Source organism: Ursus americanus, chromosome 1 (assembly GCF_024610735.1).
Source record: "Ursus americanus isolate L20-20 chromosome 1, mUrsAme1.1.p, whole genome shotgun sequence".
Classification (NCBI taxonomy): domain Eukaryota; kingdom Metazoa; phylum Chordata; class Mammalia; order Carnivora; family Ursidae; genus Ursus; species Ursus americanus.
In genome coordinates, this window is record NC_142127.1 from 48,833,156 (window position 1) to 48,860,118 (window position 26,963).

At 42.0% G+C, this 26,963-nt stretch overlaps 1 protein-coding gene across 1 annotated transcript in view; it reads left to right on the plus strand.

Moving 5' to 3' along the window:
• The window catches only part of GAD1 (glutamate decarboxylase 1), a 39,376-nt gene extending 12,698 nt beyond the window's left edge, over positions 1–26,678 (plus strand). The window contains exons 5-16 of the mRNA XM_045780019.2: positions 3,277–3,367; positions 10,773–10,885; positions 12,044–12,159; positions 12,244–12,323; positions 12,547–12,601; positions 13,898–14,014; positions 15,150–15,214; positions 18,652–18,730; positions 19,841–19,990; positions 22,299–22,406; positions 24,340–24,429; positions 25,220–26,678. Of these exons, the coding sequence (XP_045635975.2) occupies positions 3,277–3,367; positions 10,773–10,885; positions 12,044–12,159; positions 12,244–12,323; positions 12,547–12,601; positions 13,898–14,014; positions 15,150–15,214; positions 18,652–18,730; positions 19,841–19,990; positions 22,299–22,406; positions 24,340–24,429; positions 25,220–25,393 (1,238 nt within the window). The 3' untranslated portion in view covers positions 25,394–26,678. The remainder of the gene's footprint in view (positions 1–3,276; positions 3,368–10,772; positions 10,886–12,043; positions 12,160–12,243; positions 12,324–12,546; positions 12,602–13,897; positions 14,015–15,149; positions 15,215–18,651; positions 18,731–19,840; positions 19,991–22,298; positions 22,407–24,339; positions 24,430–25,219) is intronic.
• The last annotated feature ends 285 nt before the right edge of the window (positions 26,679–26,963 follow it).

Consider the following 26,963-nt stretch of genomic DNA (forward strand, 5'->3'; position numbering starts at 1 on the left):
ATCCCTTGGCCACAGGAGCGTGGACTGCTATGAGTCTGGGGTAGGACTCCTCTTAGCTTGTTCATCAGCGCAGCATCTGGAAGCAAATATTTACATTTATAGAGTTCACCATCTCTCAGGCCTTGTGAAACCTGCCACTGCATCTCAGGGTGTTCACCTTGGGAAAGTAGACCGTTGCTGCCATATGAGAACACAGCTGCTGGTTGCTGAGCTCTAATTTCGATGCAGATCAGAGCAATAGGGTAAACCCCACAGGTGGCTACCCACAGTGGAAGGTCCTTTTTTTTTTTTTAAAGGATATTAATACTTAGCCAAAATAATGAATTGGGCTTTAATAGTGAAAACATACTAAGCTGGGTGCAGTTTGTGAAGGGATGATGGTATTTGGAAATTTCTTTACAAATTAATAAAATATTTCTGAAAAAAAAAAAAAAAGGAACCAGTATGTATAGATTCTTCACGACCTGACATAGACACTGGTCAGCCCTCAATCACAGTAGCTATACCAACTTCCCTAGTTTTTTTTTTTTTAAACTTTTTATTACAGAAAAGTTTAAACATGTACAGAAGTAAAAGAGTATAATGAACCCTATGTAACCAACACTCAGCTTCAACTCGTATCAACTCCTGACGACTTTGTTTCACTTTGACCACTTCCCCTCCCCTCTTCTCTATTATATGGAAGCAAATCTCAGATACACTATTTCATCCATAAATATTCTTCATTCTCAAGAACTCTATTTTTTTTAGAAGGGGGGGCAGAGGGAGAGAGAGAGAGAATCTCAAACAGACTCCCCTGCCCACTGAGATCTTGATCTGAGTTAAAATGAAGAGTCACTTAACCAACTGAACCACCCAGATACCCCTTCAAGAACTCTTTAAAAAAATAAATAACCACTTGGGGTGCCTGGGTGGCTCAGTCAGTTAAGTGGCTGAGTCTTGATTTCAGCTCAGATCATGATCTTAGGGTCACGGGATCGAGCCTGTGGTGGGCTCCACACTCAGTGGAGACTCTGCTTGAGATTCTCTCTCCCTCTCCCTCTGCCCACCCCACTCGTGTATGTGCTCTCTCTCTCTCTAAAATAAAATATAAATCTTCAAAAATGAATGAATGAATGAATGAATAACCACAATATCATTGTGAGATCAAAAAAATCCAAAATTTACAGTTCTTTAATATCAGATATTTAGTCAGTGTTCAAATTCCTAATGGTCTCATGAATGTTATAATTCATTTGAGTCAGGATCCAAGCAAGTCCTCCACATTGTAATTGCTTAGTATGTCTCTTAATAGATTCCCCTTCCATTTTTTTCCTTGAAGTTAATTTGTTGAAAAAGTTAACTTTGAACAATAACTCTTTTCCCCCCTACCTGACTTAGTACCACATCTATCATCTGTTATTTCATTGAATATAGAGAGTTGAAATTGAAATTTAAAATAGGTCACTTTGTTACTTGATAGAAATTCTGGTATAAGATTTTGGGGGCATAGGGGCGCCTGGGTGGCACAGCGGTTAAGCGTCTGCCTTCGGCTCAGGGTGTGATCCCGGCGTTATGGGATTAAGCCCCACATCAGGCTTTTCCGCTATGAGCCTGCTTCTTCCTCTCCCACTCCCCCTGCTTGTGTTCCCTCTCTCGCTGGCTGTCTCTATCTCTGTCGAATAGATAAATAAAATGTTAAAAAAAAAGATTTTGGGGGGATAATGCTGTAGTCGTAAGATAAAAGTAAGGTTTTAGACAACTTCATTTCCTTTATATATTCTATGGACAAAGAGATACTGTTTCATGTTTATTTGAGGGCATTTGTGTCAATCTATCTATCTTTGTCCATCTTTTGTCTCTGCCATATTGAGTGGTTTTGATACATTGTCAAACAGTGTGATTCCATTTATTTATGATAAATATATATATATTTAGTCTTGTCTTGAAATGCTTATTGTTACAAGTTTTCAAACAGATATTGCATATTTTTTAATGGATATCAACAAAATTTGTTACGTTGCAAGAGATCTCATAGATTCTGTTGGCACTGAGCAAAGTAGAATGAAGTGGATAAGTTTAAGCTATTTAGAGTAATCTATGAATGTCTGGAATCTGGGCCCATAATTACACTAAGCTTACTGTTTATGCTTCTCTCAGTTTTTCCCCTGAATATCAGTCTTATTTTTTTGAGGACTCTTGAGATGCAGTGATTAGTATATTCTGATATAAGAAGTCATAGTCTGGATGTTTTAAATGAGTCTCCTTTACATCCAAGGAAGAATAGACATTTTCACAGAGGGGTCTCAGACCAGGAACATTCAAACACTAGCTCTCTGATAGTTATTTCAGAGGCAAAAGCAATTTCTACTGGAAACACAGCAGTCAGCATATCTCTCTAACACCAGTTCTCTGTCACACACCCCTAGATAATCTATTGCATTGACACCTTCGAGACAGTCTAGCCAAGCCTGCTGATGTGGGATTGAGTTTTCCTGTGAACGCCGAGTTGGCCAAAACTTGGCAACAATCCTGGATTTGCTGAGAACAAAGCCTGTTAAAGCATATTCTGTGTTGCAAAGGGTTTTAGAGTTATCCAGTAATAACAGTTATTTTACTAACAACTTGATGAATAAAGGAGGCTCTATTTGCCTCTGTTTCACAGAGGAAATGCCAGGTCATCTCAGCAATAAATTTAGTTTAATGGTCACCTGACTATACATGGCAAAACACACCAATGCTTGACATCATATTTGAGTGACACAGGGATCCAGGGAGGGCATGCCCTCAGCATGAGCCTCAGAGCTGGCACTTTCCCCGGGCTTGGTTTGGTCCACAGAGCCACAGACCCTCTCTGAGGCCTGCAGGCTCTCCTCCAACGGTAAATGTTGATTTACTTGATCTTGAATCCTCAAGATGTTAAATTAAAAGTTGGAATATTTATAGATAAAACTAGGACCACCACATCCTGATTTGTAATTCAAAAAATTATTATGACAGGGAAGTTCATCTGAAAATCAACACATTAGATACTGGAAAGATAATTAGTCTCATGACATAGAATTTTTTTTTTAACTTTAAAATCATTCTGCTTCAGAAGCATAAGTTTGAGGAACATCATTAATGCTAAAGGTTAGTATAGCGTGGATCAACCCACCCTTCCTGTCCCAAGATCCTTGGGCTGTCCTGTTAGACTACTGGGATAGAGGCACCATCAGTATGGCCAGCGTTTTGCTTTGGAGACAGCTTGAAAAATTTGGGTTTGCCTTGATGCTTGCCTGTTACTCATCTCCCCAGGTCATCCTCGATTTTTCAACCAGCTCTCCACTGGACTGGATATCATTGGTTTAGCTGGCGAATGGCTGACATCAACTGCCAATACCAATATGTAAGTTCCACATATTATTTTCATATAAGCAATCATGACATATGATTATGGCTTGTTGCTTTAAAAGTCCACTTCCAATGGTTCCATAATAATTTTATTACAGTTGTCCTAGTTATCTTTTCTCTTAAAATGTTTTAGGTTTATCACAGTTCTGATGTAATAGTAAGTACTCAGTAAGATATTTTTAATGAATAATGTGGTTTAATAAGAGCACGGTCATGAGAAAGAATAATTCTAGCTTTCAGAATTTAGAGTGAAATTTCATGTAAAAGATTCCATGTCTCTTAATGAGGTATCTAAAGAGGTCATGTTTTGGAATATGATCTTGGTCCGTTTTCCCGTCTAAGCAGATGGGGTCCTCATCATTTAGGGCATATTTCCTTCCCAGTTAAAGTTGCCAGAGAGCCACAAACCAGTTCAATCAACCTATTGCTTACCTAAAAATTGTAAAACAAAATTCAGCTGGTAGTGATATATATTCCTTTCAAAGTAACTCATTGTTTTTCTGAATTTGACATTTTTTCCATACTTGTTTGAGTTGGCAAGGCCTTTCATTTGTTTCCAATTTCTTATAAATTTCTATGAAACTGACTCCAAGGTCCTGGGGTGCAAGTACTTCCCGGGTAGTCTTGCAATCACCCCACAATTTCCTCTACACAGAAGTGCCCTTTTTAGAGACAAGGACAGGTTACAAGTTGATGGAGGGTCATTATAGCCTACTGAGTAATGCCTCTTCTCTCAACACTGTGATAATGTTTTAGCACTATCTATACCACAGCCCACGGGACCACGTTCTACTAAAGTATCCAGGGGAAAATAATAAAACAAGTTTCTAACAATAATTTTTTAAATAATCATATGGGTTTTAGTTACTGTGGAAGTACTTAGAAAATAACCATCCACTTTTTAAGTTCATGGTAAAGTAGATTTGAAAAGTGAAGTTAGGTGAAAGGGGGGATCGTTTAAAATGAGAGATGCCATTTGACATCAAGATAGAATGTAAGTTATTAAAGTTCCCAGGTATTCTATTTTTCTAAACAAACTACTACCAGTCACAAAACCTGAAAAATCGCTTTAAAATTATACATTGGGGATGCCTGGGTGACACAGTTGGTTAAGCGTCCAACTCTTGGTTTCAGCTCAGGTTGTGATCTCAGGGTTGTGAGATCGAGCCCCAAGTCAGACTCCATGCTCAGCACGGAGTCTCCTTAAGAGACTCTCTCTCCCTCTGCCCTATACTCCCCCACCCTGTGTGCGCTTGCTCTCTCAAATAAATAAATCTTTTTTTTTTTAAAGATTTTATTTATTTATTTGACAGAGAAAGACAGCCAGCCAGAGAGGGAACACAAGCAGGGGGAGTGGGAGAGGAAGAAGCAGGCTCCCAGCAGAGAGGGAGAGGCAGACACCCCACTGAGAAGGGATTGGATGCGGGGCTCAATCCCAAAACCCCAGGATCACGCCCTGAGCCGAAGGCAGACGCTTAACCGCTGTGCCACCCAGGCGCCCCAATAAATAAATCTTTAAAAAAATATATACATTGATACACGTGTGTTCCAAAGCTATTTAATGCTGTGACTCAAAATATCAAACTACATTCAGGAAAGTTTCTACTGGGGCTCCTGGGTGGCTCAGTGGGTTAAGCTTCCGCCTTTGGCTCAGGCCATGATCCTGGGGTTTTGGGATTGAGCCCCGCATCCAATCCCTTCTCAGTGGGGTGTCTGCCTCTCCCTCTCCCTCTGTCCCCCAGCTTGTGCGCTCTCTCTCTCATTGTCTCTCTACCTCAAATAAATAAATAAAATCTTAAAAAAAAAAAAAGAAAGAAAAGTTTCTATTAATTAAGGATTCCTGCTTTGTTTGCTAATTTAAAACAACAGTGACAAATTTTTAAAAGCAGATGTGACAAGTGAAGCCTTTAGTGCTAAAAGGCACAAAAGATTAAATTGATTGGAAACAAAAATGATTTTCATGCTCCCTGTTTGCAAGTCATGGTTAAGTTCACGGAGTGTCTGTGTCGGGACACCGAGGCTATGAAGAGCCAAGAGAAACTGGGGTCAAAGAACAATTGCTTATATGGCCTCCTCTAACAAAAAGCTTGCCTTTGCCACCTTTGCTGTGGTAGATTTGTGAGGCAAAAATATATCAGCAAGCCCGGACATCGTAACGTACTAATTATAACTTGAAAAAAGACACTAATGCTTAATTGGAGCATCTCACACTAAGGAACAATTTTAAATTGGGAAGTGCAACTTTTCAAAGAACTTAACTATTTGGAAAATAAATGAGAAGAATAGAGGGAAAGGTATATATCTATTAAAGACCAAGTACTCGTATTAACGTGGGCTCTGAATTCACCCGGCGTCTTGAGGTGTGTGTGCTGTAGGATTGTCAGGGGCAATTTCCTACTGGATAGAGCCCAATCTCAAGGTAAATAAAAGGAACTCACTCTTTTCAACCGTTCATGACCAGATAGTCTCCTAAAAGGCTTTTCTTCAATCAGAGCGATCTCACAAATTCTCATTTTTGTGTGTGTTCATAAAATCAAGTCCCTTACTCTTTTCTTACCTCAGCTCAGCCACGAAACACTGAAATATGTCCCAGCCATCTGAGGTCAAGGCCAGTCCAACAAAATGGCACATAGTAATTGCAGCTGTACTGAACACAGTGGATATTTATAAAATATGACCTGATTCCAGCAGATCAATAGAGAAGGTTATTTAAAATAGTGAAATAGTTTCTGTCAGTTCTAGAGACAAGGCATTGTCTGAAGAAGTAATAACTATTATCTAGAAATTGTTCTAAGTCTGTTCCCCTGGAAGATCATGAAATGTGGCAACACTGTCAGAAACTGATGCAGAAATTTGCTTCCTTGGGACAGTTCCTTCTCCAATTGGGGACAGTGTTCAAAATAAACTTGGGAAAGAATGACAAAAGGATTTTTCTTTGGCAGAGTAGGGTTTAATTAGTGATATGCTCATTTTGATGACCTGCACTGTCGTTGCATTTGGGTGGCACTGGTAATAGGAATAACTGTATTCCTCAGTATGGTCTTTCAAAAAGAACTATCCGGTCTCCCAATTCAAGTGGCAAAGTATAAGGTACCTGACTGCTGACAGAAAATAGAAAGAGCATTGATGTTCAGCCTTTTACACCTGCCTGTGCATATAGCTTTGAGATCTATTCTTCCAAGCAAGGACCCAGTGAAGACCCTAAGAAGACTTCACAAATACGTAGTTGCCCATGGCATGTCCAGCTCTTTTCTTCCAAAACAGGGCTCCCGAGCACAATAGTGCAGGCTGAGCAGCGCCCAAGTGCAAGCAACAGCCTTCCCTCAAGCCCCTGATGACAGTACATAATCTTAATGGCAGATCTATCACAGCCCTTTGTTATGAGGTTATGGTTTCAAGTATCTTGTGCTTTATTTTCATAGAAATTACACAGGAGAAATTTTCTTTGGGAGTTATCAGTCATTTTGTACTGCTAGGCAGGTCATTAGAGAGGAACCTTCAGTAAGCAGGTCTCATTTGTCATAGAAAAGCAGTTGGGAGGTAAAAAGCCTGGGAATTCTGACTCTGAAACATACTGAGATCTTAAAGCAAATCACTGGACTTCTTTGAGCCTCAGTTCCTTCTTCAGAAAATGGGAGATAATAATATTCATCCTACAGAGAGGCTCTGAAGACTGGAGAAGGCGCCAGTCTTACGTGCCCAGTGTATGCAAGGCGCAGCGAACACACCCAGGAGAGGCAGCCACTACACAGGTCACTGTCGCTATTTGAGATGGCTCCCTCTTTTGTTTCTGTCTCTCATCATCTCTGGGCACCAGAAGGGCTCACTAAGTTTCCCCTCAGACATGTTATCTTTTAAGGTGAAGATGGGTCACCTGTCACATCTGTAAGAAGGAGAAATCTAAGAGGAATATAAAGTTAGAGACTCCATATAGAAAATTATTTATTTCTCTCATTAAAGAAGTTCCCAGTTTGACAGTCACCAGGGATCCAGATTCCTTGTGACTTTCCAATCCATATTGTAACACGTGTCTCTCACACTCAGAATCACCTCATGGTGCAGGCTGGCTGCTGGAGCTCTAGCCATCACTTATGTTTCCAGAATTAGGAATGAGGGAGGGAGGGAGGGAGGGAGGAAGGAAGGAAGGAAGGAAGGAAGGAAGGAAGGAAGGAAGGAAGGAAGGAAGGGAGGAAGGAAGGAAGGAAGATAGGGAGATGGAGGAAAGAAAGGAGAGGAGGGAGGGAGGGCAAGCGGCCAAAAGGAGAACACACTCTTTCCTTCTAAGAAACCTTTTCAGAAGCTCCACACAACAGTTCCCATAGCATCTCTTTAGCCAGAACCTAGTCTCATGGCCACACCTAGGAAGGCTAGAAAATGTCATCTTTGATCTAGGTGGATTGCAACCCTGAAGAAAATTGAACGAAGCAAGGGAAAATTGATACTGGTTAGCAACCAGCAGACTCTGCCACAAGAGAAATAAAGCTTGTTAACAGTTTGCCTTAGTTTGGAATGAATTCCACTAAGAAGTGGAGTTGAACCACTAAAAAAGGGCAGACTTGCTACCCTACTCAGAACACAGGAAGTCTCTGAACTCTCCTTTACCGTCACTCGTGATCATCACCATCCTGTTTCCAATCCCAGGTTCTTAACTTCACCCCACAGCCTTTTGCAGTTTTAGCTTCTTATTCTCTGATTCTGAAATGTCATCTTATACTCTGACTTTAGCATCTAACCAGCTTCTTTTGAATCCATATTTGACATTTGATCTCTTGGCTCTATTTACTTTACCTGTCATTTAGGGAAAGGGTACCTAACTTGGAGTCCAGGTTGCAAGAGGAGAATCTCCTATAATACAAAAATGATGTCCATATCCTCATCTTCTTCCCGGAGAGAGGGACCATAGCTTTCCTAGGGTCCCCAGAGTTTTCCCTGACCCCAGTTAAGAACCACTGTTCTAGGGTGAACTTCAAGGCCTTCTCTAAGGCTTTGGGTATAGGCAGACTCCCAGTTGTTAACATGGTCCAGGATGGGAAGGCAGGATCAGAGAGGTGTCAGAAACAGGGAACACTGTGTTAGCCCATTTGTCAGGCTTGGCTGAGGATCAACAGCCAGGGACCAATCTATCAGCTTCCAGAAGAGGATGTCAGGACTAAAGCCGTGAATCAGGAGAAGCATGGTGTTAGCTGTAGGATAACTGGCCCTTTAGACCCCAGCAGGGACTGTCAAACAGGATGCAGCAAGACCAAGAAGCAGATGCTGGACTCATCCTAGTAAGCTTCCTCCTCAGGGTTGGGAATGGTGCTGTACCATCTTCATCTCCTCAGTACATAAGATGCCACCTGGCAGGGAATAATCACTCAATATGTATTTATTGAACAAAACTGGAAGAAGGTTTAGGAACTGGGTACCTGGTTCAAATAAGGAAACTGAAACAGATGAGATTAAATGGTCTCATGATCAAACTCTGGAGACTCTTCCTCCTAATACTGAGAGTAATGGCCATGTTCCTGGTCCTTAGGTAGCATCACTAATTCATACAAACCTGGGACCTAAATTAATTTAAATCATGAAGTGGACCAACCCCCTGACCTTCAAGGCCATTCCTTCTCCCTTCTGCATGTGGTTCCTGCTGGCCATCTAACACTGACTTGACTCCAACTCAGATTTCATCTAACCCTTGATAAGGTTCTGATATTATGGCGTGTGATTCCATTTGGTCTTTGCCTTTTCCCAGAGAGCCTTCTCACTTGGTATCGTGAAATTCCAGCACACACACTGCCGCCAGTACCTCTCCACCATGCAAACATTTTTGCCATTCCCACATTTCCAAAAATCAGTGGCACTATTGATACCACATTTGTTCAAGAATGTTGGAAGCACATCATGAGTTTGCCTCTTGGGTACACTCAGCAGCACAGGCTAAACCAGGAATCCTTCTCTTCTTCTTCCTTTATCAGGCCATCAGACATGAGGGAGTGTTGGTTGCTACGGTGATGGGGCTCAGAGCAGAACCAAAGCATGATTGTGACCTCCAGAGGTGATGGTAACTGAACACATGATTTCCAAGGGTCTTCCTCCTAAATTTCAAGGGTCCTCCCAAGGAAAATGGACATATTCTTTTTGGAAACAAAATTCTTCTACCAGCAGATATATCCTGAGGGTCCTCCAGGATCTCTTTGTCCTCTTTTACCACTAAGTGATTAATTTGATTGCTTCCCCCGTGATTAAAACTTAGTAGCTTCACCTGTGTCTTATTGTACAATTGTTATCTCATCCTTGCAAAGAGCTTTTCTAAATCATTAAGCCAGCAAGAATTCCGATTAGTCCTCAGCATTGGTGTTCAGCCCAAACACCCTAATCAATGATAAAGTCTCCCCATATCACTTGGCTGAGTCAATGTAGGAATCTCTCTTCAGCAAGCATGGTCTGAGCCGAGCCCACAGGCTCTAATGCTTAAGAAGACCAAGCAACAAGCAGAAAGACAAAGAGGCTCAGAGTCAGTAAATATCTTTTTGTTTTCTGGCTTAATTTTCTATGGATGGACCTTCTTTGATTTCTCTTAAACCCTATCCTTGGTACCACAATCTTGTTTCAATGACTAGTCTACTTGACTGTGCTTCTGTTCTCAATTGCTTTGAGAAGAATATGGCTTGCTACTTCTAAATCAGTTTGTTAGAAGACAAAACTGGCCTACCAGGATATCTGATAACCTGCAGTTAGCTGTGTAGGCCAGTTGACTATCTTATTATTTATAATTGGTAATTAGAAAATCATCACTTATAATTATTCTTGACGGATATTGACTTCAGAGAATTACAGAAACATAGCTGTCCTTGGGGATTATCAGTAGAAAAACCATGTAGGTAATTATATTGAGATCTTTAAAACCTGGGTCAATATTTCCAATTAGATTCACAGTTAGCTTTCAGATGTTTATATTGTTTTTAAAAGATAGATTTTGGCTCTGGGTTTTATAGATCCTACAAGTATGAAACTGGCAGTTGGTTTCGGCCAGTTGCAGACTAATTTTATGTAGAACTTAGAATACCATTTTTCAATTAACATTTGCATCATCTTAGATCTTAAAGGTAAAGGAGACCCAGGAAAGTTACTTTCTTTCCTTCTATTTCTCTGGGTGGACCACATCTAAGACATTCCATTCAGATAAAATCTATTTTGTTGTTGAGAAAGCACAGAGCAGGCACTTCCACCACCTCTCTAGGTAACCCAGGCTGGTTTCTGATATTTCTGATATATGATTGGTGACTTACTGAATTTCCAGGAAACAAATACACCTTTTTTTTAGAACCCAAGTACAAACACTAAACCAATCATCTGTGTTCCCCAGACAAGTGGATTGACTTCTGTATGTTCACTTTTTTTTCTCACCACCTTTTCAGGTTTACATATGAAATCGCACCAGTATTTGTCCTCATGGAGCAAATAACACTTAAGAAGATGAGAGAGATAGTTGGATGGTCAAGTAAAGACGGTGATGGGATATTTTCTCCTGGTATGTTTCTCTTCTCTTTCCCTGACTTTCCTCAAGATTTGTAGTATAGATCCTTGGGATCCTTGAGAACACTAAACACAAAGTGAGTTTGTGGAAGAATAATGACCTTAAAAAATACTGTTTTTCAATACTCCTGCCCTATCTTTGTGAGGGTGAAGGCTAGCAAGAATGCTGCATTCTATGTGTACTGTCTAACCGAGCCTGGGCCTCACCTGTGAAAACTGACAAAGGCTGTGTTCAAATCATGCTAAACAACTCTAGTCTGTCAACAACAATTTGCTTCATCTGAGGATCAGTGAATCAACATTATCAATTGACTAATCAATTTCAGCCAAAATAGTATATCTACTTCGAATCTTTAGTTTGATGTAGATACAGTAAGAATCTTTAAAACAAGGACAGATATTCTTGGAGGTAAGCAGCACTGTGGGATGGTGTCAGAGACAGCATAATTGTATACAAGGGGAAGAGAAGAAATAAGAATTACAGTTGTCCAGGCAATTCAAGTTGGCCATGAATTTGCCTGTTTAATTGCCAAGAAATTGATACAAAAGCGATTGGTTTGTGTTGGCCAGACATACCTAGATAGTTACCCCCATTCTCCTTGTGATCTTTATTTAAGTAAACACGAGTTTAGTTTTATTTTAATAAACTTAGAGCTCTCCTAAATGACTCAATAATTCAGTTGAGCTATTCTTTGAGGAGAGTTTCTCGGCAATGTCACTGTTTCCTTCTGTAGGCTCCATTACTCTCTCTTTTTCTGTCTTTCTGATTCAGAGAATAGATTCATCTTTGTGCAGTAAATAGATGGAGCAGAAAGTGAAAGCAGGAAAGTTGTAACTCACCTGTCTCTTTGCAGCCACTGCCACTGCCACCTCTTATATTTCTGTCTAGGCTTCAGGTGGAACGGGCATTGGAGTACATGAATCACCTCCAGCCAAACTGCCTAGATGGCTTTGGTAATGAGTATGACTACCCGTATTCCTAAGGCAAAGGGACCAGAGGGAAGCCGTGGCAATAGGGAAGCCAGCAAAACCTATCAGGATATTGTTCCTCCCATTTCTGCCTCCCTTGTCTCTTAAGACACCAGCTCAGTCTTTGTTATTAGAAACAATAATGATGGAGCTTCATACCTCCCAATGTATCTACTTGCTATAGGGGGAGCCATCTCCAACATGTACAGCATCATGGCCGCTCGATACAAGTTCTTCCCCGAAGTTAAGACAAAGGGCATGGCGGCTGTTCCCAAACTGGTCCTCTTCACCTCAGAACACGTGAGTTGGGTGCCCTTGCTTGTGGATTATGGTGTTTTATAAGAGACTGTCTAATTTCCAACCTCAATCCTCTGTTTGCTGCAGAGTCACTATTCCATAAAGAAGGCTGGATCTGCACTTGGCTTTGGAACTGACAATGTGATTTTGATAAAGTGCAATGAAAGGTAGGCAGGGGAGAGTGAATATTAGGTTCTTGATGTATTAAATGTGTTCATCTGTTAAATTTGTTTTATTGTGCTTAAGCACTGACTCAGTACAGTGTGCCAAGCTGCTAATGGTCTGTTGAAAATATCCGATTAAATTACTTTTTGCTGCCGCTGAAGTTTTTTTCATGTGCAATCTCATTGATTCTTCATTTTAATTTCTCTTCCTTTTTAATAATTACAGGGGGAAGATAATTCCAGCTGATTTAGAGGCAAAAATTCTTGATGCCAAGCAAAAGGTATGTACCCTGTGGTGCACCTAAACTCCAGCGGATACAAATTTTTAAAAATATCTTCTTTCTGCCCTAGACAATAAAAGTCTTTGATAATATAAGAGACAATTTTATTGTGTTTCTAAAATTATAATCTCAGATATTTGCTTATTTCCAATTACAGGATGATTTCACTTTAAAGCTGTGTCTATACAGTGTCATTTTCTTAAAAGAAAAAGAGAAATTCAGTCAATTAAGCCACCTGTCCTATCTCTATTATGCCAAGTGATTAGTTTGATGTACTTCAATAAATCCACTACCCAAGTATCATGAAGACACAGCCCAATTGAGCTTTTTACTTGCTACTTGTTAGGTATAATCTCATTGTAACAGATACCATTTTAGCTTAGGCTTCTGGTTAGCAGAGTGCTTCCATGCCGTGGCAGATGGCCCATGGACGTGGTGAATCCAGCCTCAATAAATGCTATTAAGGAAAAACAAAATCTCACAGAACAGATGTATCCACAAGGCACCGCCAGGTAGCTATCAGGCATTTACCAGCTTGTTGTTTTGGTTTCATCCTTGTAGCTCATTTTCTAGCTCTGGCTGTTTGCTGGTCAGTAGAGCAGATGGATGGAAATGTTGCTACGACTGAGCAAAGGGCATGGGTGGAGCTGAGCTTGAAAAGAACCCGGGACTCCGAGAGTCCCCCAAGCCTGTCCTAGCCCCATTATTCCGCTTAACTCATGTATTTCTTGTTCACGTCAAAATTTTACTGTGCCCACTATTCATGAATTTTTCAGCTTCCTCTGTGTTTTAAATAAGCAAACAATGCTTGAGCATAATTATTACATCAATACACTTGGAGCAATACGGCTTCTGAAATGTATAATACCCAGAAGATGTTCGGCACTACCTGCCCATCACTGCAAACACTTACTATTACTCTTTCCTTCTTTCCTCTTTGCCATAGAACCTATCACTAGCGAACATACTGTGCATTTTGCTCCTTTAATTTTGTTTGTTGTCTGTCACTCCCCACTAGAATGTTAACTCCACGAGGACAGAAATCTCCATCTGTTGTGCTCACTGCCGAATTCCTCCACGGCTCTGCAACAGGACCTGACACATACGTGTCACTCAAAAACTATTTGTTGAATGAATGAGTACATGGACCAACAAAGAATTCTCCCAGATATCATATCTGACAGCACATCAGCTCAGCTGATCTCTGCTAGAAAGAAAGGCTACCGCAGTTCTTCTACTTCATGTGGAAAGGAGAGGGGTGGAAACACTAATCAGCCTGTCTCTCCTCCCTCGTAGGGATTCGTTCCCCTCTATGTCAATGCAACTGCGGGCACGACGGTGTATGGAGCCTTTGATCCAATCCAGGAGATTGCAGATATATGTGAGAAATATAACCTATGGCTTCATGTCGACGTAAGTGCTAGAACTCACAGAGGGGCCAGTCCGTTTGCGGGGCGGGGGGAACAGCTCTGCTTTACGATGTGCCGCAAGCTTCTCCCCGTGCCCCAGCCAGCCCTCTCTCCACGTCACATCAGCTCAGCCCTCCTGTGGCCTCCAGCTGGCCATTCGTGACGGGTACATACTACAGGTCTGTAATCTTCTAGGACTCATCCGGCTTCTCACTGGCCCACCACTGTCTTCTGCGGTCCTTGTGAGAATACCGTTCCCCTCACCTTTCCAGGAAGCTTTTGTCTAGACAAATGGCTACAGAGTGGAATATCACTGGTTTTGGAAGGAAAAAAATATAAGCTACAATGTATAGAAAGTAGCCATGAATCTGGACACTCAGCTGCCTGCCTTCAGTCCAGCCATCTGTGACGCTTTTCAAAAAAAAGCCCTGTATCTGGTACATGTAGGAAAAATAAGGCCGTATAAGGAAGATGTTATCAACTAAGAGATTTAGTCCCAAATTTTCCCAGGAACATAAAAGCTACATTTTCCACATGTGAGACTGGGTATATTTTTTCCTTTTTCTCTCTCCATTCTCTTATGGATAGAACTTCTCACAACTGGACAGTTTCTGCCAGACTATTGAGCACATGACCAACAACGGCTGTTCTTGTGTCATGTGCTGTCCCAAGCTGTTCAGTAAATATGCATCGGGGTCCCCACAAAAATGTCTTGCTGTTGTGGGACCCCCAAGCCTGGCAGACCTGCTGGTTTTTTCAGGAGCCCTTAGAATTCTCCCCTAGGGAGAATCGGATGGCAGGCTCCAGTCCTTTGAGTCACTTCCAGAGCCATGGTGGGGCTCCCTGAGCATCCCTGGCTTTCCACAGTACTCCGGGCCTTTGGGTCTTGGCACCATGGACTCAGACCCCATTTGCCTGTATCATTCGCACAGACCCTCTGAGGTTAACCTGGAGGAACTTTTGAAGAAGTGACAAATGATAAATAATTACAGCTGCTACTGGTTGGACAATCAGTGTGGGTTCCTCATGGTTTTCACCATTTACGTTCTCTCTCATATTTTACTAGAGGTGTGGAGTGATTGGTGTGCGATTCTTAACCGTCGCCGCTCCTCCTCCCTCTCCTGTCTCTGTCCTCACAGGCTGCCTGGGGCGGCGGGCTGCTCATGTCCAGGAAGCACCGCCACAAACTCAGTGGCATAGAAAGGTAAGGGCCTGAGCTCAGGGCCGCCTTTCACCCAGGCCATCAAATACGCCGTGCCCCGCGTCCGCCGATGTTCCCCACCCTGATTCCCAGGGTCTTCCTTCCGTCGGACTAAGTCCGTGTTAGTTCGGTAGGCATTTATTGAGCAATTATTGCATGCTAGGCACTGGGAGATCAAAGATGATTCCCAGCTAAACGAGTCCTCAGTGAGTTCACAATTTAGGAAGAGAGACAAACAGGTAAGCAGTGACAACACAATGTGGTAAGCACAGTGACAGACGTGATTGCTAGGTGACCAGCTAGTAGAGAAGAGAAAGTGAGCAGTGCAGGGATCTAGAGGCTAAAGGAGATTCGCCAAGGGCACAGAAAGGGGCACGGATTCAGTACACTCTTCTCTCTCATTAAATTTACTGCTGAGAATGGGGGACTTCTAACTAATTTAGTTGATCTAACTCAGTTGATCGGTTGAGCTAACTAATTTATTTTCTTGCTCACCATTTAAGTTCAATGGGTAGTTCTAAGATAATAGGATTTTTTTTTCCCTAACCAGTACTACTTTGTACCTTTTCCGGCCCAGTATCAGAACCATTTCTGCACAAGCTCCCAAACCGAAGCCCCCCTCTTTGTTCCCTGTTCTTCTCAATCACTGAGTTTACTTGGATGGCGGCCAAAGCCTTTGGCGTGTTTGGACCTTGCACCCACTGCAAATGGCAGTCCCCTCTCCTGGCATCTACAGTGGCTGAAGAGGCAAAGACAACTTCCCAGAGGAGCAATGAGGCATCCAAACCCATCTGGGCTTTTCCCAAGTCACTCACTGCTGCCAGGACACCCCCATCTTGACCTAGGAGAACCAGGCCCCTACCCCGCCAGCTAGAATCAGGACCATTTCTTGTGTTCACTTGCTAACCTGGCACAATTCATGTCAGAAACAGAAGCTTCTGATCAGAGAGAATCGAGCCCTAAGACAAATATGATTTTAACCTGACTCCAATGTATTGATCCCAAATGAGCTCACCTCGACTCATGTATTCATTCAGCAAATATTTTCTGAGCACCTGTCATGAGCCAGGCAGGCACGGATGTGAGTCCTTAGTTACCTGCCTTCAGTCCAGCCATTTGGGCACTTTTCTAAAAAATGTGTATCTGGTACACATAGGAAAAATAAGGCAGTATCTAGAAGGTATTATCAACCAGGAGATTTACCTTCCTGAAGCTTACTGTCCAGCAAGCTAGATGTTCCTAAACAAGGAGGCGTTTAGTCTATCCCACAGTAGAGAAAAATAAAGCAGGGTTAGGAAACAGTGAGGACAAAGGCACGCCATTTGAGATGGGGTAGTCAGAGGCCTTCCTGGGGATGTGACATTTCAGCAGATACGGGGATAGAACGAGACAGGAAACAAGGATACATAAAAGAGTATTCCAGCCAGGGGAAGGGCAAGTATGAAAGCCCTGAGGTAAGACTGTTCTTGGCAAGTTGGAGGACCATCAAAGAGGCTGGTGCGGCTGGAGCAAAGTAGAGAGAGGTGGGAGCAGACTGAGGGGAGAGGTGCATAGGGAGCAGGGAGAACACACCAGCGGCTTCTCTCACAGCAGGGGCTCTGGCTTGAGTTTCAGTTACCTCTACTGTGCCTCTTTCCTTCCGGTTCAGTTTTGAAAGGCCAGTGTCCATGAGAGTGGGACTGACTCTTCAAAGCATAATTATATGACCCTATGACTTGGAGGATAATATACTAAATGTAGATGAGTCAGTCCAACTGTACTTTAGATTTCTCAGGCGATTTCCATTTTCTGTCTTTGCATCCAGGAGAACCTGAAACATTCTGCACAGATTTTTCTAAGATTTTAAAGCATATATGTCTCCTAAAAGAAATTGAATCCATATCATGTCTTGTTACTTTACATTGGGAACAGCAAAGAATCATTTACTTCAGACCTCTAAGACATTCAAAAAACCATTAAGACAGTTTATGAGAACCAAATAAAATTTCTTAATGACTCAGTGAATGATAGCTATGAGAAAATTGATTAAACCCACTCCCTTTTAAATATGGCTCGACACTGATGACTTTCACTGTGATAACATTTAGTCACCTTTTTAAAGAATTCTTCACAGGTCTCTTTCACAAAGGTTATTGTACTATGTGCAAAGGGGAGAAGTACTTCAGGCCTTACTTCTCCTTGAAACACAGTACTCACCCTATAGTCACCTAGACACTAAATTGTTTTCCATCTAAAGGACCTCAGCAAGATGAAGAGGTTAAACATTCCCAGCAAGGATTTAGCTCTAGGGAGCACAGAGGCAGTATAATTCAGGGCCCGTTGGCGTGTCTGGGGAAAACATCCTTCACAGGTATGAAAGTGCAGAGCCCAGCTGTGGGCCAGGCCATTGGGAACGAGTCTGAAAACCACTGAAGCAAGTTACCCCCGTTTCAGTCATCATGCGCTCGACTCAGTTGTCTCTGTAATGGCTTAGCCAGTGTGCTCCTTAACCCTTTTCTCAAGTCTGAACAACCGATGTGGTTGCTAGGAAACCATGCTTGTTCGGCCATCATTGCAGCCTACGCTGGCAACGTCATGTTCATTTGGCACTAAAATAATGCTGCTAAGGAGTCAAAATCTAGAGTTATCCAAACGATCCTTGCTTTTAGGTGTCACTCTTCACACTACCTCCTAAGCGGGTAGGTCAGCATTGCCAGCGCATTTTATAACTAAGAACAGGAAAGCAGAGGGAAGCCGGGGTCTGGCCTAGAGGGAGGCAGGCTCGTGGAAGAGTTACGAGCACGGGCTCTGCCGTCCGACGTCCTGGACTTCAGTCTCGGCTCCAGCACTGCCCCACTGTTTGACTTTGGGTGATGCATTTAACCCCTTCATGCCTCAGTTTCTGCACGTAAAAGAGGGGATGAGAGTCCCTACATCATAGGGTTGTTGTGAGAATTAGATATTCCAGGAATGGTTATTAGCGTCTTGTATGTATCCAGTCATTTATCCTTTATTAACTTTTGGGAGGGAGACACTATTCTCCCCATTTAACCAATGGGAAAACTGAGGAACAGAGGAGTTAGGTTACTTGCCCAAACTCACAAATGTCAGAGCCAGGATTCAGACTTAGACAGTCCGGCTCTAAAGCCTGAGTTCTTAACCACCATACCGTACTGACAGAATGCCTGCGAAGCTCTCAGAACAACAGGACACATAATGAACATTCTTCACAAATGTTAGCTACTATTAACAACAGTTATTTGGAAGAGGCAGTCTGCGACGTAGGACCTCAGACTGCCTGCAGAATATTTGTTTACTGTTTGAGTAGCCTGTCTGGGGGACCAGGTATCGAAAACGCATACCGACTCCAGTTGCAACGGGTGGTGTTTTCCTCAAGAGGACAGTTGCCTCTTGCTGACTCCTGCACCTTCTCCTCAGAGCATATCATGTGCTTCTTTCAGGGCCAACTCAGTCACCTGGAACCCTCACAAGATGATGGGTGTGCTGTTGCAGTGCTCTGCCATTCTCGTCAAGGAAAAGGTCTGTACTGCCCGCAAAGATGAGCTGGCAGCCTGAATGTGCTTTACGAGGCACAAGAAGAGAAAAGCATGTTTTCGTTCTGTTTTGGTTTCGTTATTATTATTATTATTTTTACTGTACTTGATAAACACACAGATTGACAGCCCCATTGAAACTACCATTGCTGTTCTTTCCTGCCCTTGTCTCTTAGCCTTCCGCCAGCTCGAGCCTCCTCTTGGCTCTTGCTCTCTACTGCCCTCCCTGCCTGTTGTTCAGCGCTCGGGGTCCTGTCCCTGACGGAAACTATAGGGCCTTATTTCACTGCGCATTCCTTCCTGTTGGTACTAGCAAAAGTGAGAGCCGTTGGGTGAGCCACCAACTGGATACAAAAAGTGCTCCCTGGAACATACTACAAGTTCTTAGCATGAGTTCGTGGTCCCAAGAGCTGAAGTAAATTAGGCAGAACAACGACTTAGGACAACAAGGAATGTTGACTAAAAAGCTTTTGGAAATAAGTTAGTTCTTTAAGCGTCTACTAATAGGACCCTGCCCTCAAGAGCACTGTTGCTTCAGTAAAATATATGTATACTGAGGCATTCCAAAGATCTGTCTCCAGCTTGTAGGAGCCAGAACCTGCCCAAGCTCTTTACTACTTTCCTAACAGAGTGTCTGTTAACATTATAGGAGATCCCTGGAAAAGACTAGAAGACTTGGGGGGCAGCACTTTGGGGGAGGAACATTCTTCACCACATGACACTGTTCTACCCACTGCAGGGAGTTTATATCTGCAGCCCGGGTCCACTGAACACCATAGCATTTCCCAGTCTTGGAAACAACCCAAAACACCCACACACATTTCTTAATGCCCCCTAGAGGGGGCAGTGGGTCCCTTCTTGTAAGCGTCTGAGACAAAAAATCATTTTCTAATTAGTGACAGAGAGAAAGGGGCAAAGGTTTTTCCAAAGCTGGTTTTCAAGAAAGCCATCAGAACAAATGGAAAGCCTTATAAAGACATTAGAAGAAAGGTTGCATGTGATCCCAAGTCTCTCCTTCCCACCAGCCCTGTTTCAAAGCCATTCACATCTCTGACCTATGACTACAGATGCAAACTTGTCTTGATTTTCCTGATAGGGTATACTCCAGGGATGCAACCAGATGTGTGCCGGGTACCTTTTCCAGCCAGACAAGCAGTATGATGTCTCCTATGACACTGGGGACAAGGCAATCCAGTGTGGCCGCCACGTGGACATTTTCAAGTTCTGGCTGATGTGGAAAGCAAAGGTACGAAGGAGAGAATTCAGGAAATAGAGCAGAAATGCAATTTGCACAGGCTGGCTGGCAAACGAGAGGCAAAGATATATCACAGATAATTTAACATGTGTGTAATCAATATCTAGATAATTGAGTTAACTGTATTTTCTTTGTTTGCAAATGAGATCACTTTATCCCTTATGTCAAAATCTCCCTCCTTCCATTCAGTCTCCTCAATTTGAGTTAACATGAAGTTTTCTTGTAACTTTCTCTTATAACAACTAAAAATTTTGCCAAGATAAGGACTTTCTCCATAATCCTTTAGGAATGCTGAAGTTATTTAGTGCAGATGTAGAGAAAGAGAGAGAAAATTACTGCATTATTCTATGCAGAACCCTGAACTTCTTTATGAGGCCTTGAATCATGGAATATATGTGATAGTTTTTAGTTCTATTTAACTAATGGCTTTCCCATTATTTGTACTTTATATGCTATTCTGGAATACTGCATACTTTATCCCGAGAAATCCTACTGCTAGACTAAGGCATGCTGCGCCTGCATTCAACCTTTCGGGTTGCATTTCTGTGTCTAGAAAAAAAAGCAAACTATAGAAATCTCCCCCTAAATATGGGTGAGGGAGATGATCGCCATTTCAACTATTTGTTTCAAAAGTATGCAATCAACTAAGGTAATTTTGATTTCACAGCTTTATATTGCAACCGTTGTTCTTACTTACCTATTATAACTTAATTTTAATGACGTCTACATTTAAAGATTGTGTCTACTAATACCAAAACAACAAAGTTTTCCAGCAAAACATCTAGTCAAATGTTTTTCTGTAGGAAGGATTTGATGGATTATTAGTTTTTTTCCTCATTAAGTCATTTTGTCTCAATATAGAAATAGTCTGATTTCTACCACAAAGTAATCATAGGTATTTTAAGCATATAAACAGCCATGAATTACAACAAGAGAAAGAGCCCTATCATTTAGAAATATAATGACCACGTGGCCTACATCAGTAATTTGTGTCTTCATTTTGCCTAACAATAACCTCTTGAACCATCTACGGGGAATTCGGCTTATAGTGAATTCGTTGCTGAGGTGGGATCCCAGTACGGGCTTCTTTCTCAAGTGGAAAGTGGACTGGCCAAGGGACGCCTGGCTGGTTCAGTTGGTTGAGCAACTGCCTTCAGCTCAGGTCATGATCCTGGGGTCCTGCATCAGGCTCCTTGCTCAGTGGGGAGCCTGCTTCTCCCTCTGCCTGCCCCCCCCCGCTTGTGTGCATGCGTGCGTGCATGGATGCTCTCTCTGCATGGGTGCGCGTGTGTGTGTGTGTGTGTGTGTGTCTGACAAATAAATAAAATCTTTAAAAAGAAAAAAAAGAAAGAAAGTGGACGGGTCAAGGTATCACACTCAGCAGTGACTACTTGGGGAGGCTAATGCTTTGCCTGTGTTGGACTCTTCCCAGGCCCACTAACAATCCACAAGCCAGCCTTGTGCATCTGCTTGCCTTGTTAACACCAACCCACTCAACAACCCCCTTGCTGCTGTTATTAATCAGCCACGCTGGCTTTTGAAACTTGTGCTCAACCAGTTTGTCAATAGCTAGAGCTGTTCCAATTTTAGGGCATGTACTGAGACCACCTGCCTGCCTGCCTGGCACCAAAAAGGAGGGATTCCATGTTATGTGCAAGGTAGCTTGCCAGGGAGTATGGAGGCATGGTTGGCTAGGGCTACAGCTGGGGAAAGTGGGTTCTAAAGTAGTATTTCACAAACTCTGTGAAGAACCAGCTGGGTTTTTTTTAACCTATCATAGACCAATACAATAAATGATGATGAATTGCTAGAAAAATGAAATAAAAACTATATAAAGTTTAAACATCAATTTTTAAAACTAGAGTCAGTAGACATAAAATTACTCTGTCAAAATGCTCTTAAAATTTCTTGCTGCTTAATCTCGATTTCTGTTCTCACATTTGTATGCGCCAGTTACAGTTTGTGGACAGCCACACCTTGAGCAGCTCTGTCCTAAAGCAAACCAACAATAGGCTTCAGGTCCAGGCTGTGAGTCACTAGAAGGAAACTAAAAGCCCTATTGGAACTAACTGCCCAGAGACTAGAGTACCTTCCAAAGAGAGTAGACATGCTTCATTTTATTGTTTGCAGTGCTGGGAAGAAACTGTACTCATTTAATTAGGTGGCTCTTCCTAACCATCTCCAAGAATACTCTTACGTGTGTTCCCAGTAGACAAGGTCAGCATAGCTTTCTCAAATGCTCATCACAGGAAAATGCAACACATCACCAACCAACATGACTTTTCTTTTTCTACACCAGGGCACAGTGGGATTTGAAAATCAGATCAACAAATGCTTGGAACTGGCTGAATACCTCTATGCCAAGATTAAAAACAGAGAAGAATTTGAGATGGTTTTTGATGGTGAGGTGAGTTGTCATCTTAGACTAGATGCATAACATTTCCAGAAAAGCTAATGAGGGATGCTCTCGAGCCATGTTTTCCCACACTGCCAGAAGCTGCATCTGAATTTTTATTCTTATGTACTCTTCATTTAATTCCCTCTGTGTCAGTGACCTTCTCTTTTGATATCATTGGGATGACTTTTGGCCTTTGCCTTTGCTAAGATGGTACAGCTCTTGACCAACCCTTTGCAGACCAGAGGCCTTTACTTGCCTGTTGGAATCCATTGTCTTTCCTGGGTATGTCTTATTATTGTGTTGAACCTCCAGGATAAAGTAGTTCTCAGTTCCAAGAAGTTTATAAGACAGGTATATTCTTGTCTCTCAAGACTGGTTTTAAAATGAAGTTCTACTTTACATAGCTTCATTATGAGGAGAGCAAGATAAAGTTGTTTCTGCTCTGGGGCACTTGGTGGCTCTGTTGGTTGAGCATCCTACTCTTGATTTCAGCTCAGGTCATGATCTCAGGATTGTGAGTTTGAGCCCCGTATTGGGCTCATGCGTGGGGCATGGAGCCTGCTTAAGATTCTCTCTCTCTCTCTCCCTCTCCCTCTGCCCTTCCCCCTCCCCCACCCCCACTCTCTCTTAAAAATTTTTTTTTGTTTCTGCCCTTGAGTTCATATCCACATCGCATACAGTAAGGTACTTGTCATACTAGTATTGACTGAATGCGTGCTGTGTGCCAGATCCCATGCCATGAGCTGGGTTATAGAGTAGTGAGCAAAACAGGTACTGTCTCTGCCCTAACAGAGTTCACAGTTGGATAAAGAAAGTTAGAGGAGGAGCCAGCGTTCAATAAAAGAAAACCCACTCATAAACCAGCATAGTGTAACACCACCTACGTTCAACTTAGTCTATTTATCAGGCAACCTCAACTATTAGGAACGTGTGGAGAGTCACCAAATGAGGAAGAAAAACTCCTGAGCAGTTCAACTTAATGACACAGTGTTCATGCATTTCACCTATGGGACCGCACTTGGAATATTGACACTATTTTGAACATTCTAGCAGTTTAGAGCAATGTGATATCTCAAGCCAGCTAGAGGCAGGCAGGGGATGGCAAACAGCAGCGAGGAAGGAAATTGAAAAGTTATGCCAAGAATACAGAAGAACTCGAAAAGGATAGGTTTTAGAGCAGGGACACTTAACAGTTCCAGGTATCTCCGTGAGACCTGTCTTATGGTTTAGACATGATATTAATGTTCATTATAATAATCCTGAGTCATCAAGAGAAGATTCAGTATCAGTATGAGAAACTCATAACATATTCGATACCCAAATGAGCTGTGCCAGGTATCTGCTCTATATGAGGCCCTACAAAACGGCAAGATGGATAATACTCTTCTGAAAACCTGCCCAAATGTAATAATTTTTTAATATTTCAATGTTTAAAGGTGGTAACTTTGAAATCCTGAATGGCTCAGTCAGTTGGGTGCCAACTCTTGATTTCGGCTCAGGCCATGGTCTTGTGGTCGTGAGATCGGGTCATGGTCTCAGGGTTGTGAGGGGGAGCCCTGCATGTGGCTCTGTGCTCAGCGCAGCCTGCTTGTCCTTCTTCCTCCCCTTCTGCCCCATCCCACTCGCGCATACACACTCTCTCTCTAAGATAGATAAATAAATAAAATCTTTTAAAAAATAAAAGGGTAACTTTGGTCATCTAGAAAGTTGGTCACAGGAAGCAGCTCTCTTGCCAGATATGACTGGATAAACCAGGATTGTTCTTCCTAGTAGAGAAGTAACATTGCCTTCAAGATGGACTTGAAACCCTCATAAAAAAGAATTTTTTTTTTTTTTTTTTTGGTCTGAGAGCCTTCCACCAAGGGTACACAGGGGTTTGGGAATAGCTTTCTTTCAAGTTCTCATAATTTTCTGATGTGTTTTTTTGTGAAAATCTCTGCAGCCTGAACATACAAACGTTTGTTTCTGGTATATTCCACAAAGCCTCAGGGGCATTCCGGATAGCCCTGAACGACGGGAAAAACTACACAGGGTATGGAATCTTTCCTTATCTCATCTAACCCTCTGCAATTTCTCTAACAGTCAGAACATCCACACTTTAATGTGTCCTTCTAATGAGGGTGACATAAAAAATAAAGACTTGGGGTGCTGGGGTGCCATCTTGTTATATTCTTTTTGAATCTGGACTGTCCCTTTGCTGGGATTCACATTTGGGGGGAGCTGCTGAAGGACGCATCCCTGTCTTAGGTTGGTGTTGCTATATGCGGGGCAGAGGAATGATATACATATTCCTAGAAACTTCCATATTAAACTGTGTCTCTTAAAATGTCTTTTACTAAGTTCAAGTCCACTCTAATGCTGATTCATTCTAGTTGTTAGTTTCTATATCCAGTTTATTATTTGTAGTTGTTGGTATTAGTATTGAATTTATATAATATTGCATTCATCTAACAAATATTCATTGAGTGTAGTGTATGTGCCAGGCAAGATCCTGGGCTCTGGATTATTCAGAAGTCTTAATTTGTGTTGCAGCCCATAAGAGTTTTTTGTTTTTGTTTTTTGTTTTATCATGGTTCTACGACTGACTTTCAAAATTCAGTCACACAATAGTTTCTGAGGAAATTTATGATTGGGTAGACTCAGTCATTGGATATAAGCCACTGAAGAAACTCGGATATAAAACATTTGCCTTTATGCCAGTATAGATACAGACAGTAAAAAGCAAGAGGCTCTTTTCCTCAACTAAGAAATGGGTTGCATTGTTCAAAAGAGAGTGGTGTTAATGTTGGTCTTGAGTTTTGTTTTGTGTTTTCCATCACAAGGTGGCCCCCAAAATCAAAGCGCTGATGATGGAGTCTGGCACGACCATGGTTGGCTACCAGCCTCAGGGGGACAAGGCCAACTTTTTCCGGATGGTCATCTCGAACCCAGCCGCTACGCAGTCTGATATTGACTTCCTCATTGAGGAGATAGAAAGACTGGGCCAGGATCTGTAAGTGCCCTCCCCAGAACATGAGTTCGTGGGAGTTCCCTCTCCTTCTGGCACTCTAGACCAACCTCTCTAAACGGCTAAAACACATAGGCTATTTCATCGAGGGGAAATATAATATCCCGAAGAATACTGTTTAAACCTTACTTAAGCTTGTTATAGTTAGTAGGAAATCATGTTCTTTTTAAAAAGTTGCCCATTAGGAACACAGTATATATGTACAGTTATATATACCTCTCTCTATATGTATATGTATGTATCGTGAGTGTGGCTCGGTGATAGATCACAGCATGTCTCCCATTCCAAGAGAATTAACTTTACCTTCTCGGTAACTACCGAGGGGCCAAACATGCTGCAAACCAGCTTGCGCAACAATCCCAGGAAAGATGTTTTTCAAGATGTTGTGTCATAGGCACCAAGGGACATACTGCTGGCGAGAGTTGACCTCGTTGTCAGTGTTTCTCCTAACCTGAAGAGATGACGGATGAGACGAAGTACCACTAGATGACAAGAGTCACACCCTCTCCATTAGCATCCAGTTAGGGGAAAATCGTAGCAGAGTCATTGTTACAGGTGTACTGTGGTTGTATTTTTAGGGACTAATTTGTGTAGATTGTGTATATTTCTGTTGTCTGACCTTCGGGGGCGGGGGATAGAGAAAGAACACATGTAATGATTTCAATGACTGTTTAAATTGTAGGTAAATGAAATAATTGCTTATTTATATTCAGAGATTTACCATCTTAAAGAGGTGTCTTGTATTTTCTTCCCATTTGTAATGTATCTTATTTATATATTAATGCAGTAAGTTCAGAAAACTGTTTATGGTATTTTCGTGCATTTTGTGAGCCAAAGAAAAAAGATAAAAATTAGTGAGACTTGTATTTATACTAGAGTGCCCTTAAAATAATGATCAAAGCGTAAGTTGACTGTCTGTAAGAGAATTCTGGTACTGTACATAGAGTCATCTGATTGGAAATCCCAGAACTTAAACAGCGTCTGCTCTTCTATTACCCTCCCTGTCTGGCTATCTGTCTAGTGTTCTCAATGCTTTTCTAGTAACCGTTGGATAATAACTAGATCTCCTGTAACTTTGTAGTAGTTCATGACCAATCTCTGTGACTTGCTTAGCTCAAACCTAAGGCAACGTTTCCAAGGACCTTCTGAAGAGCTCCGATAAATTGACCAGGCTCACAACTGTTTTTGAGGAAAGGAAATTCACACTGTGCGTTTTAGAGTATGCAAGAAGAATATAAATAAATAAAAATATTCTCCATGGAGAATTTGAACGAAATTTTCTTCTAGTTTGTGTTTCATGCACAGAGCTTTCCAGGGATGGTTACAGATCACCGCAGCCCATCCCCTCTCCACCAGCTGCCACAGGTGATGGTCACTGCCCTTCTTAAGCTGGGACTCAACCCACTGTCATAGGTTACCAAACCCCTGATCTGTACAATCATTCTGATTGCAATTAAATAAAATTTGAGATTCAAGCCCAGAGAAAAAAAAGCCATCCCTGTTTCTCATTTTCCTGTTTGCACCTTGGAGTTCCATTCATGCAGCCATTCAAAACCTGT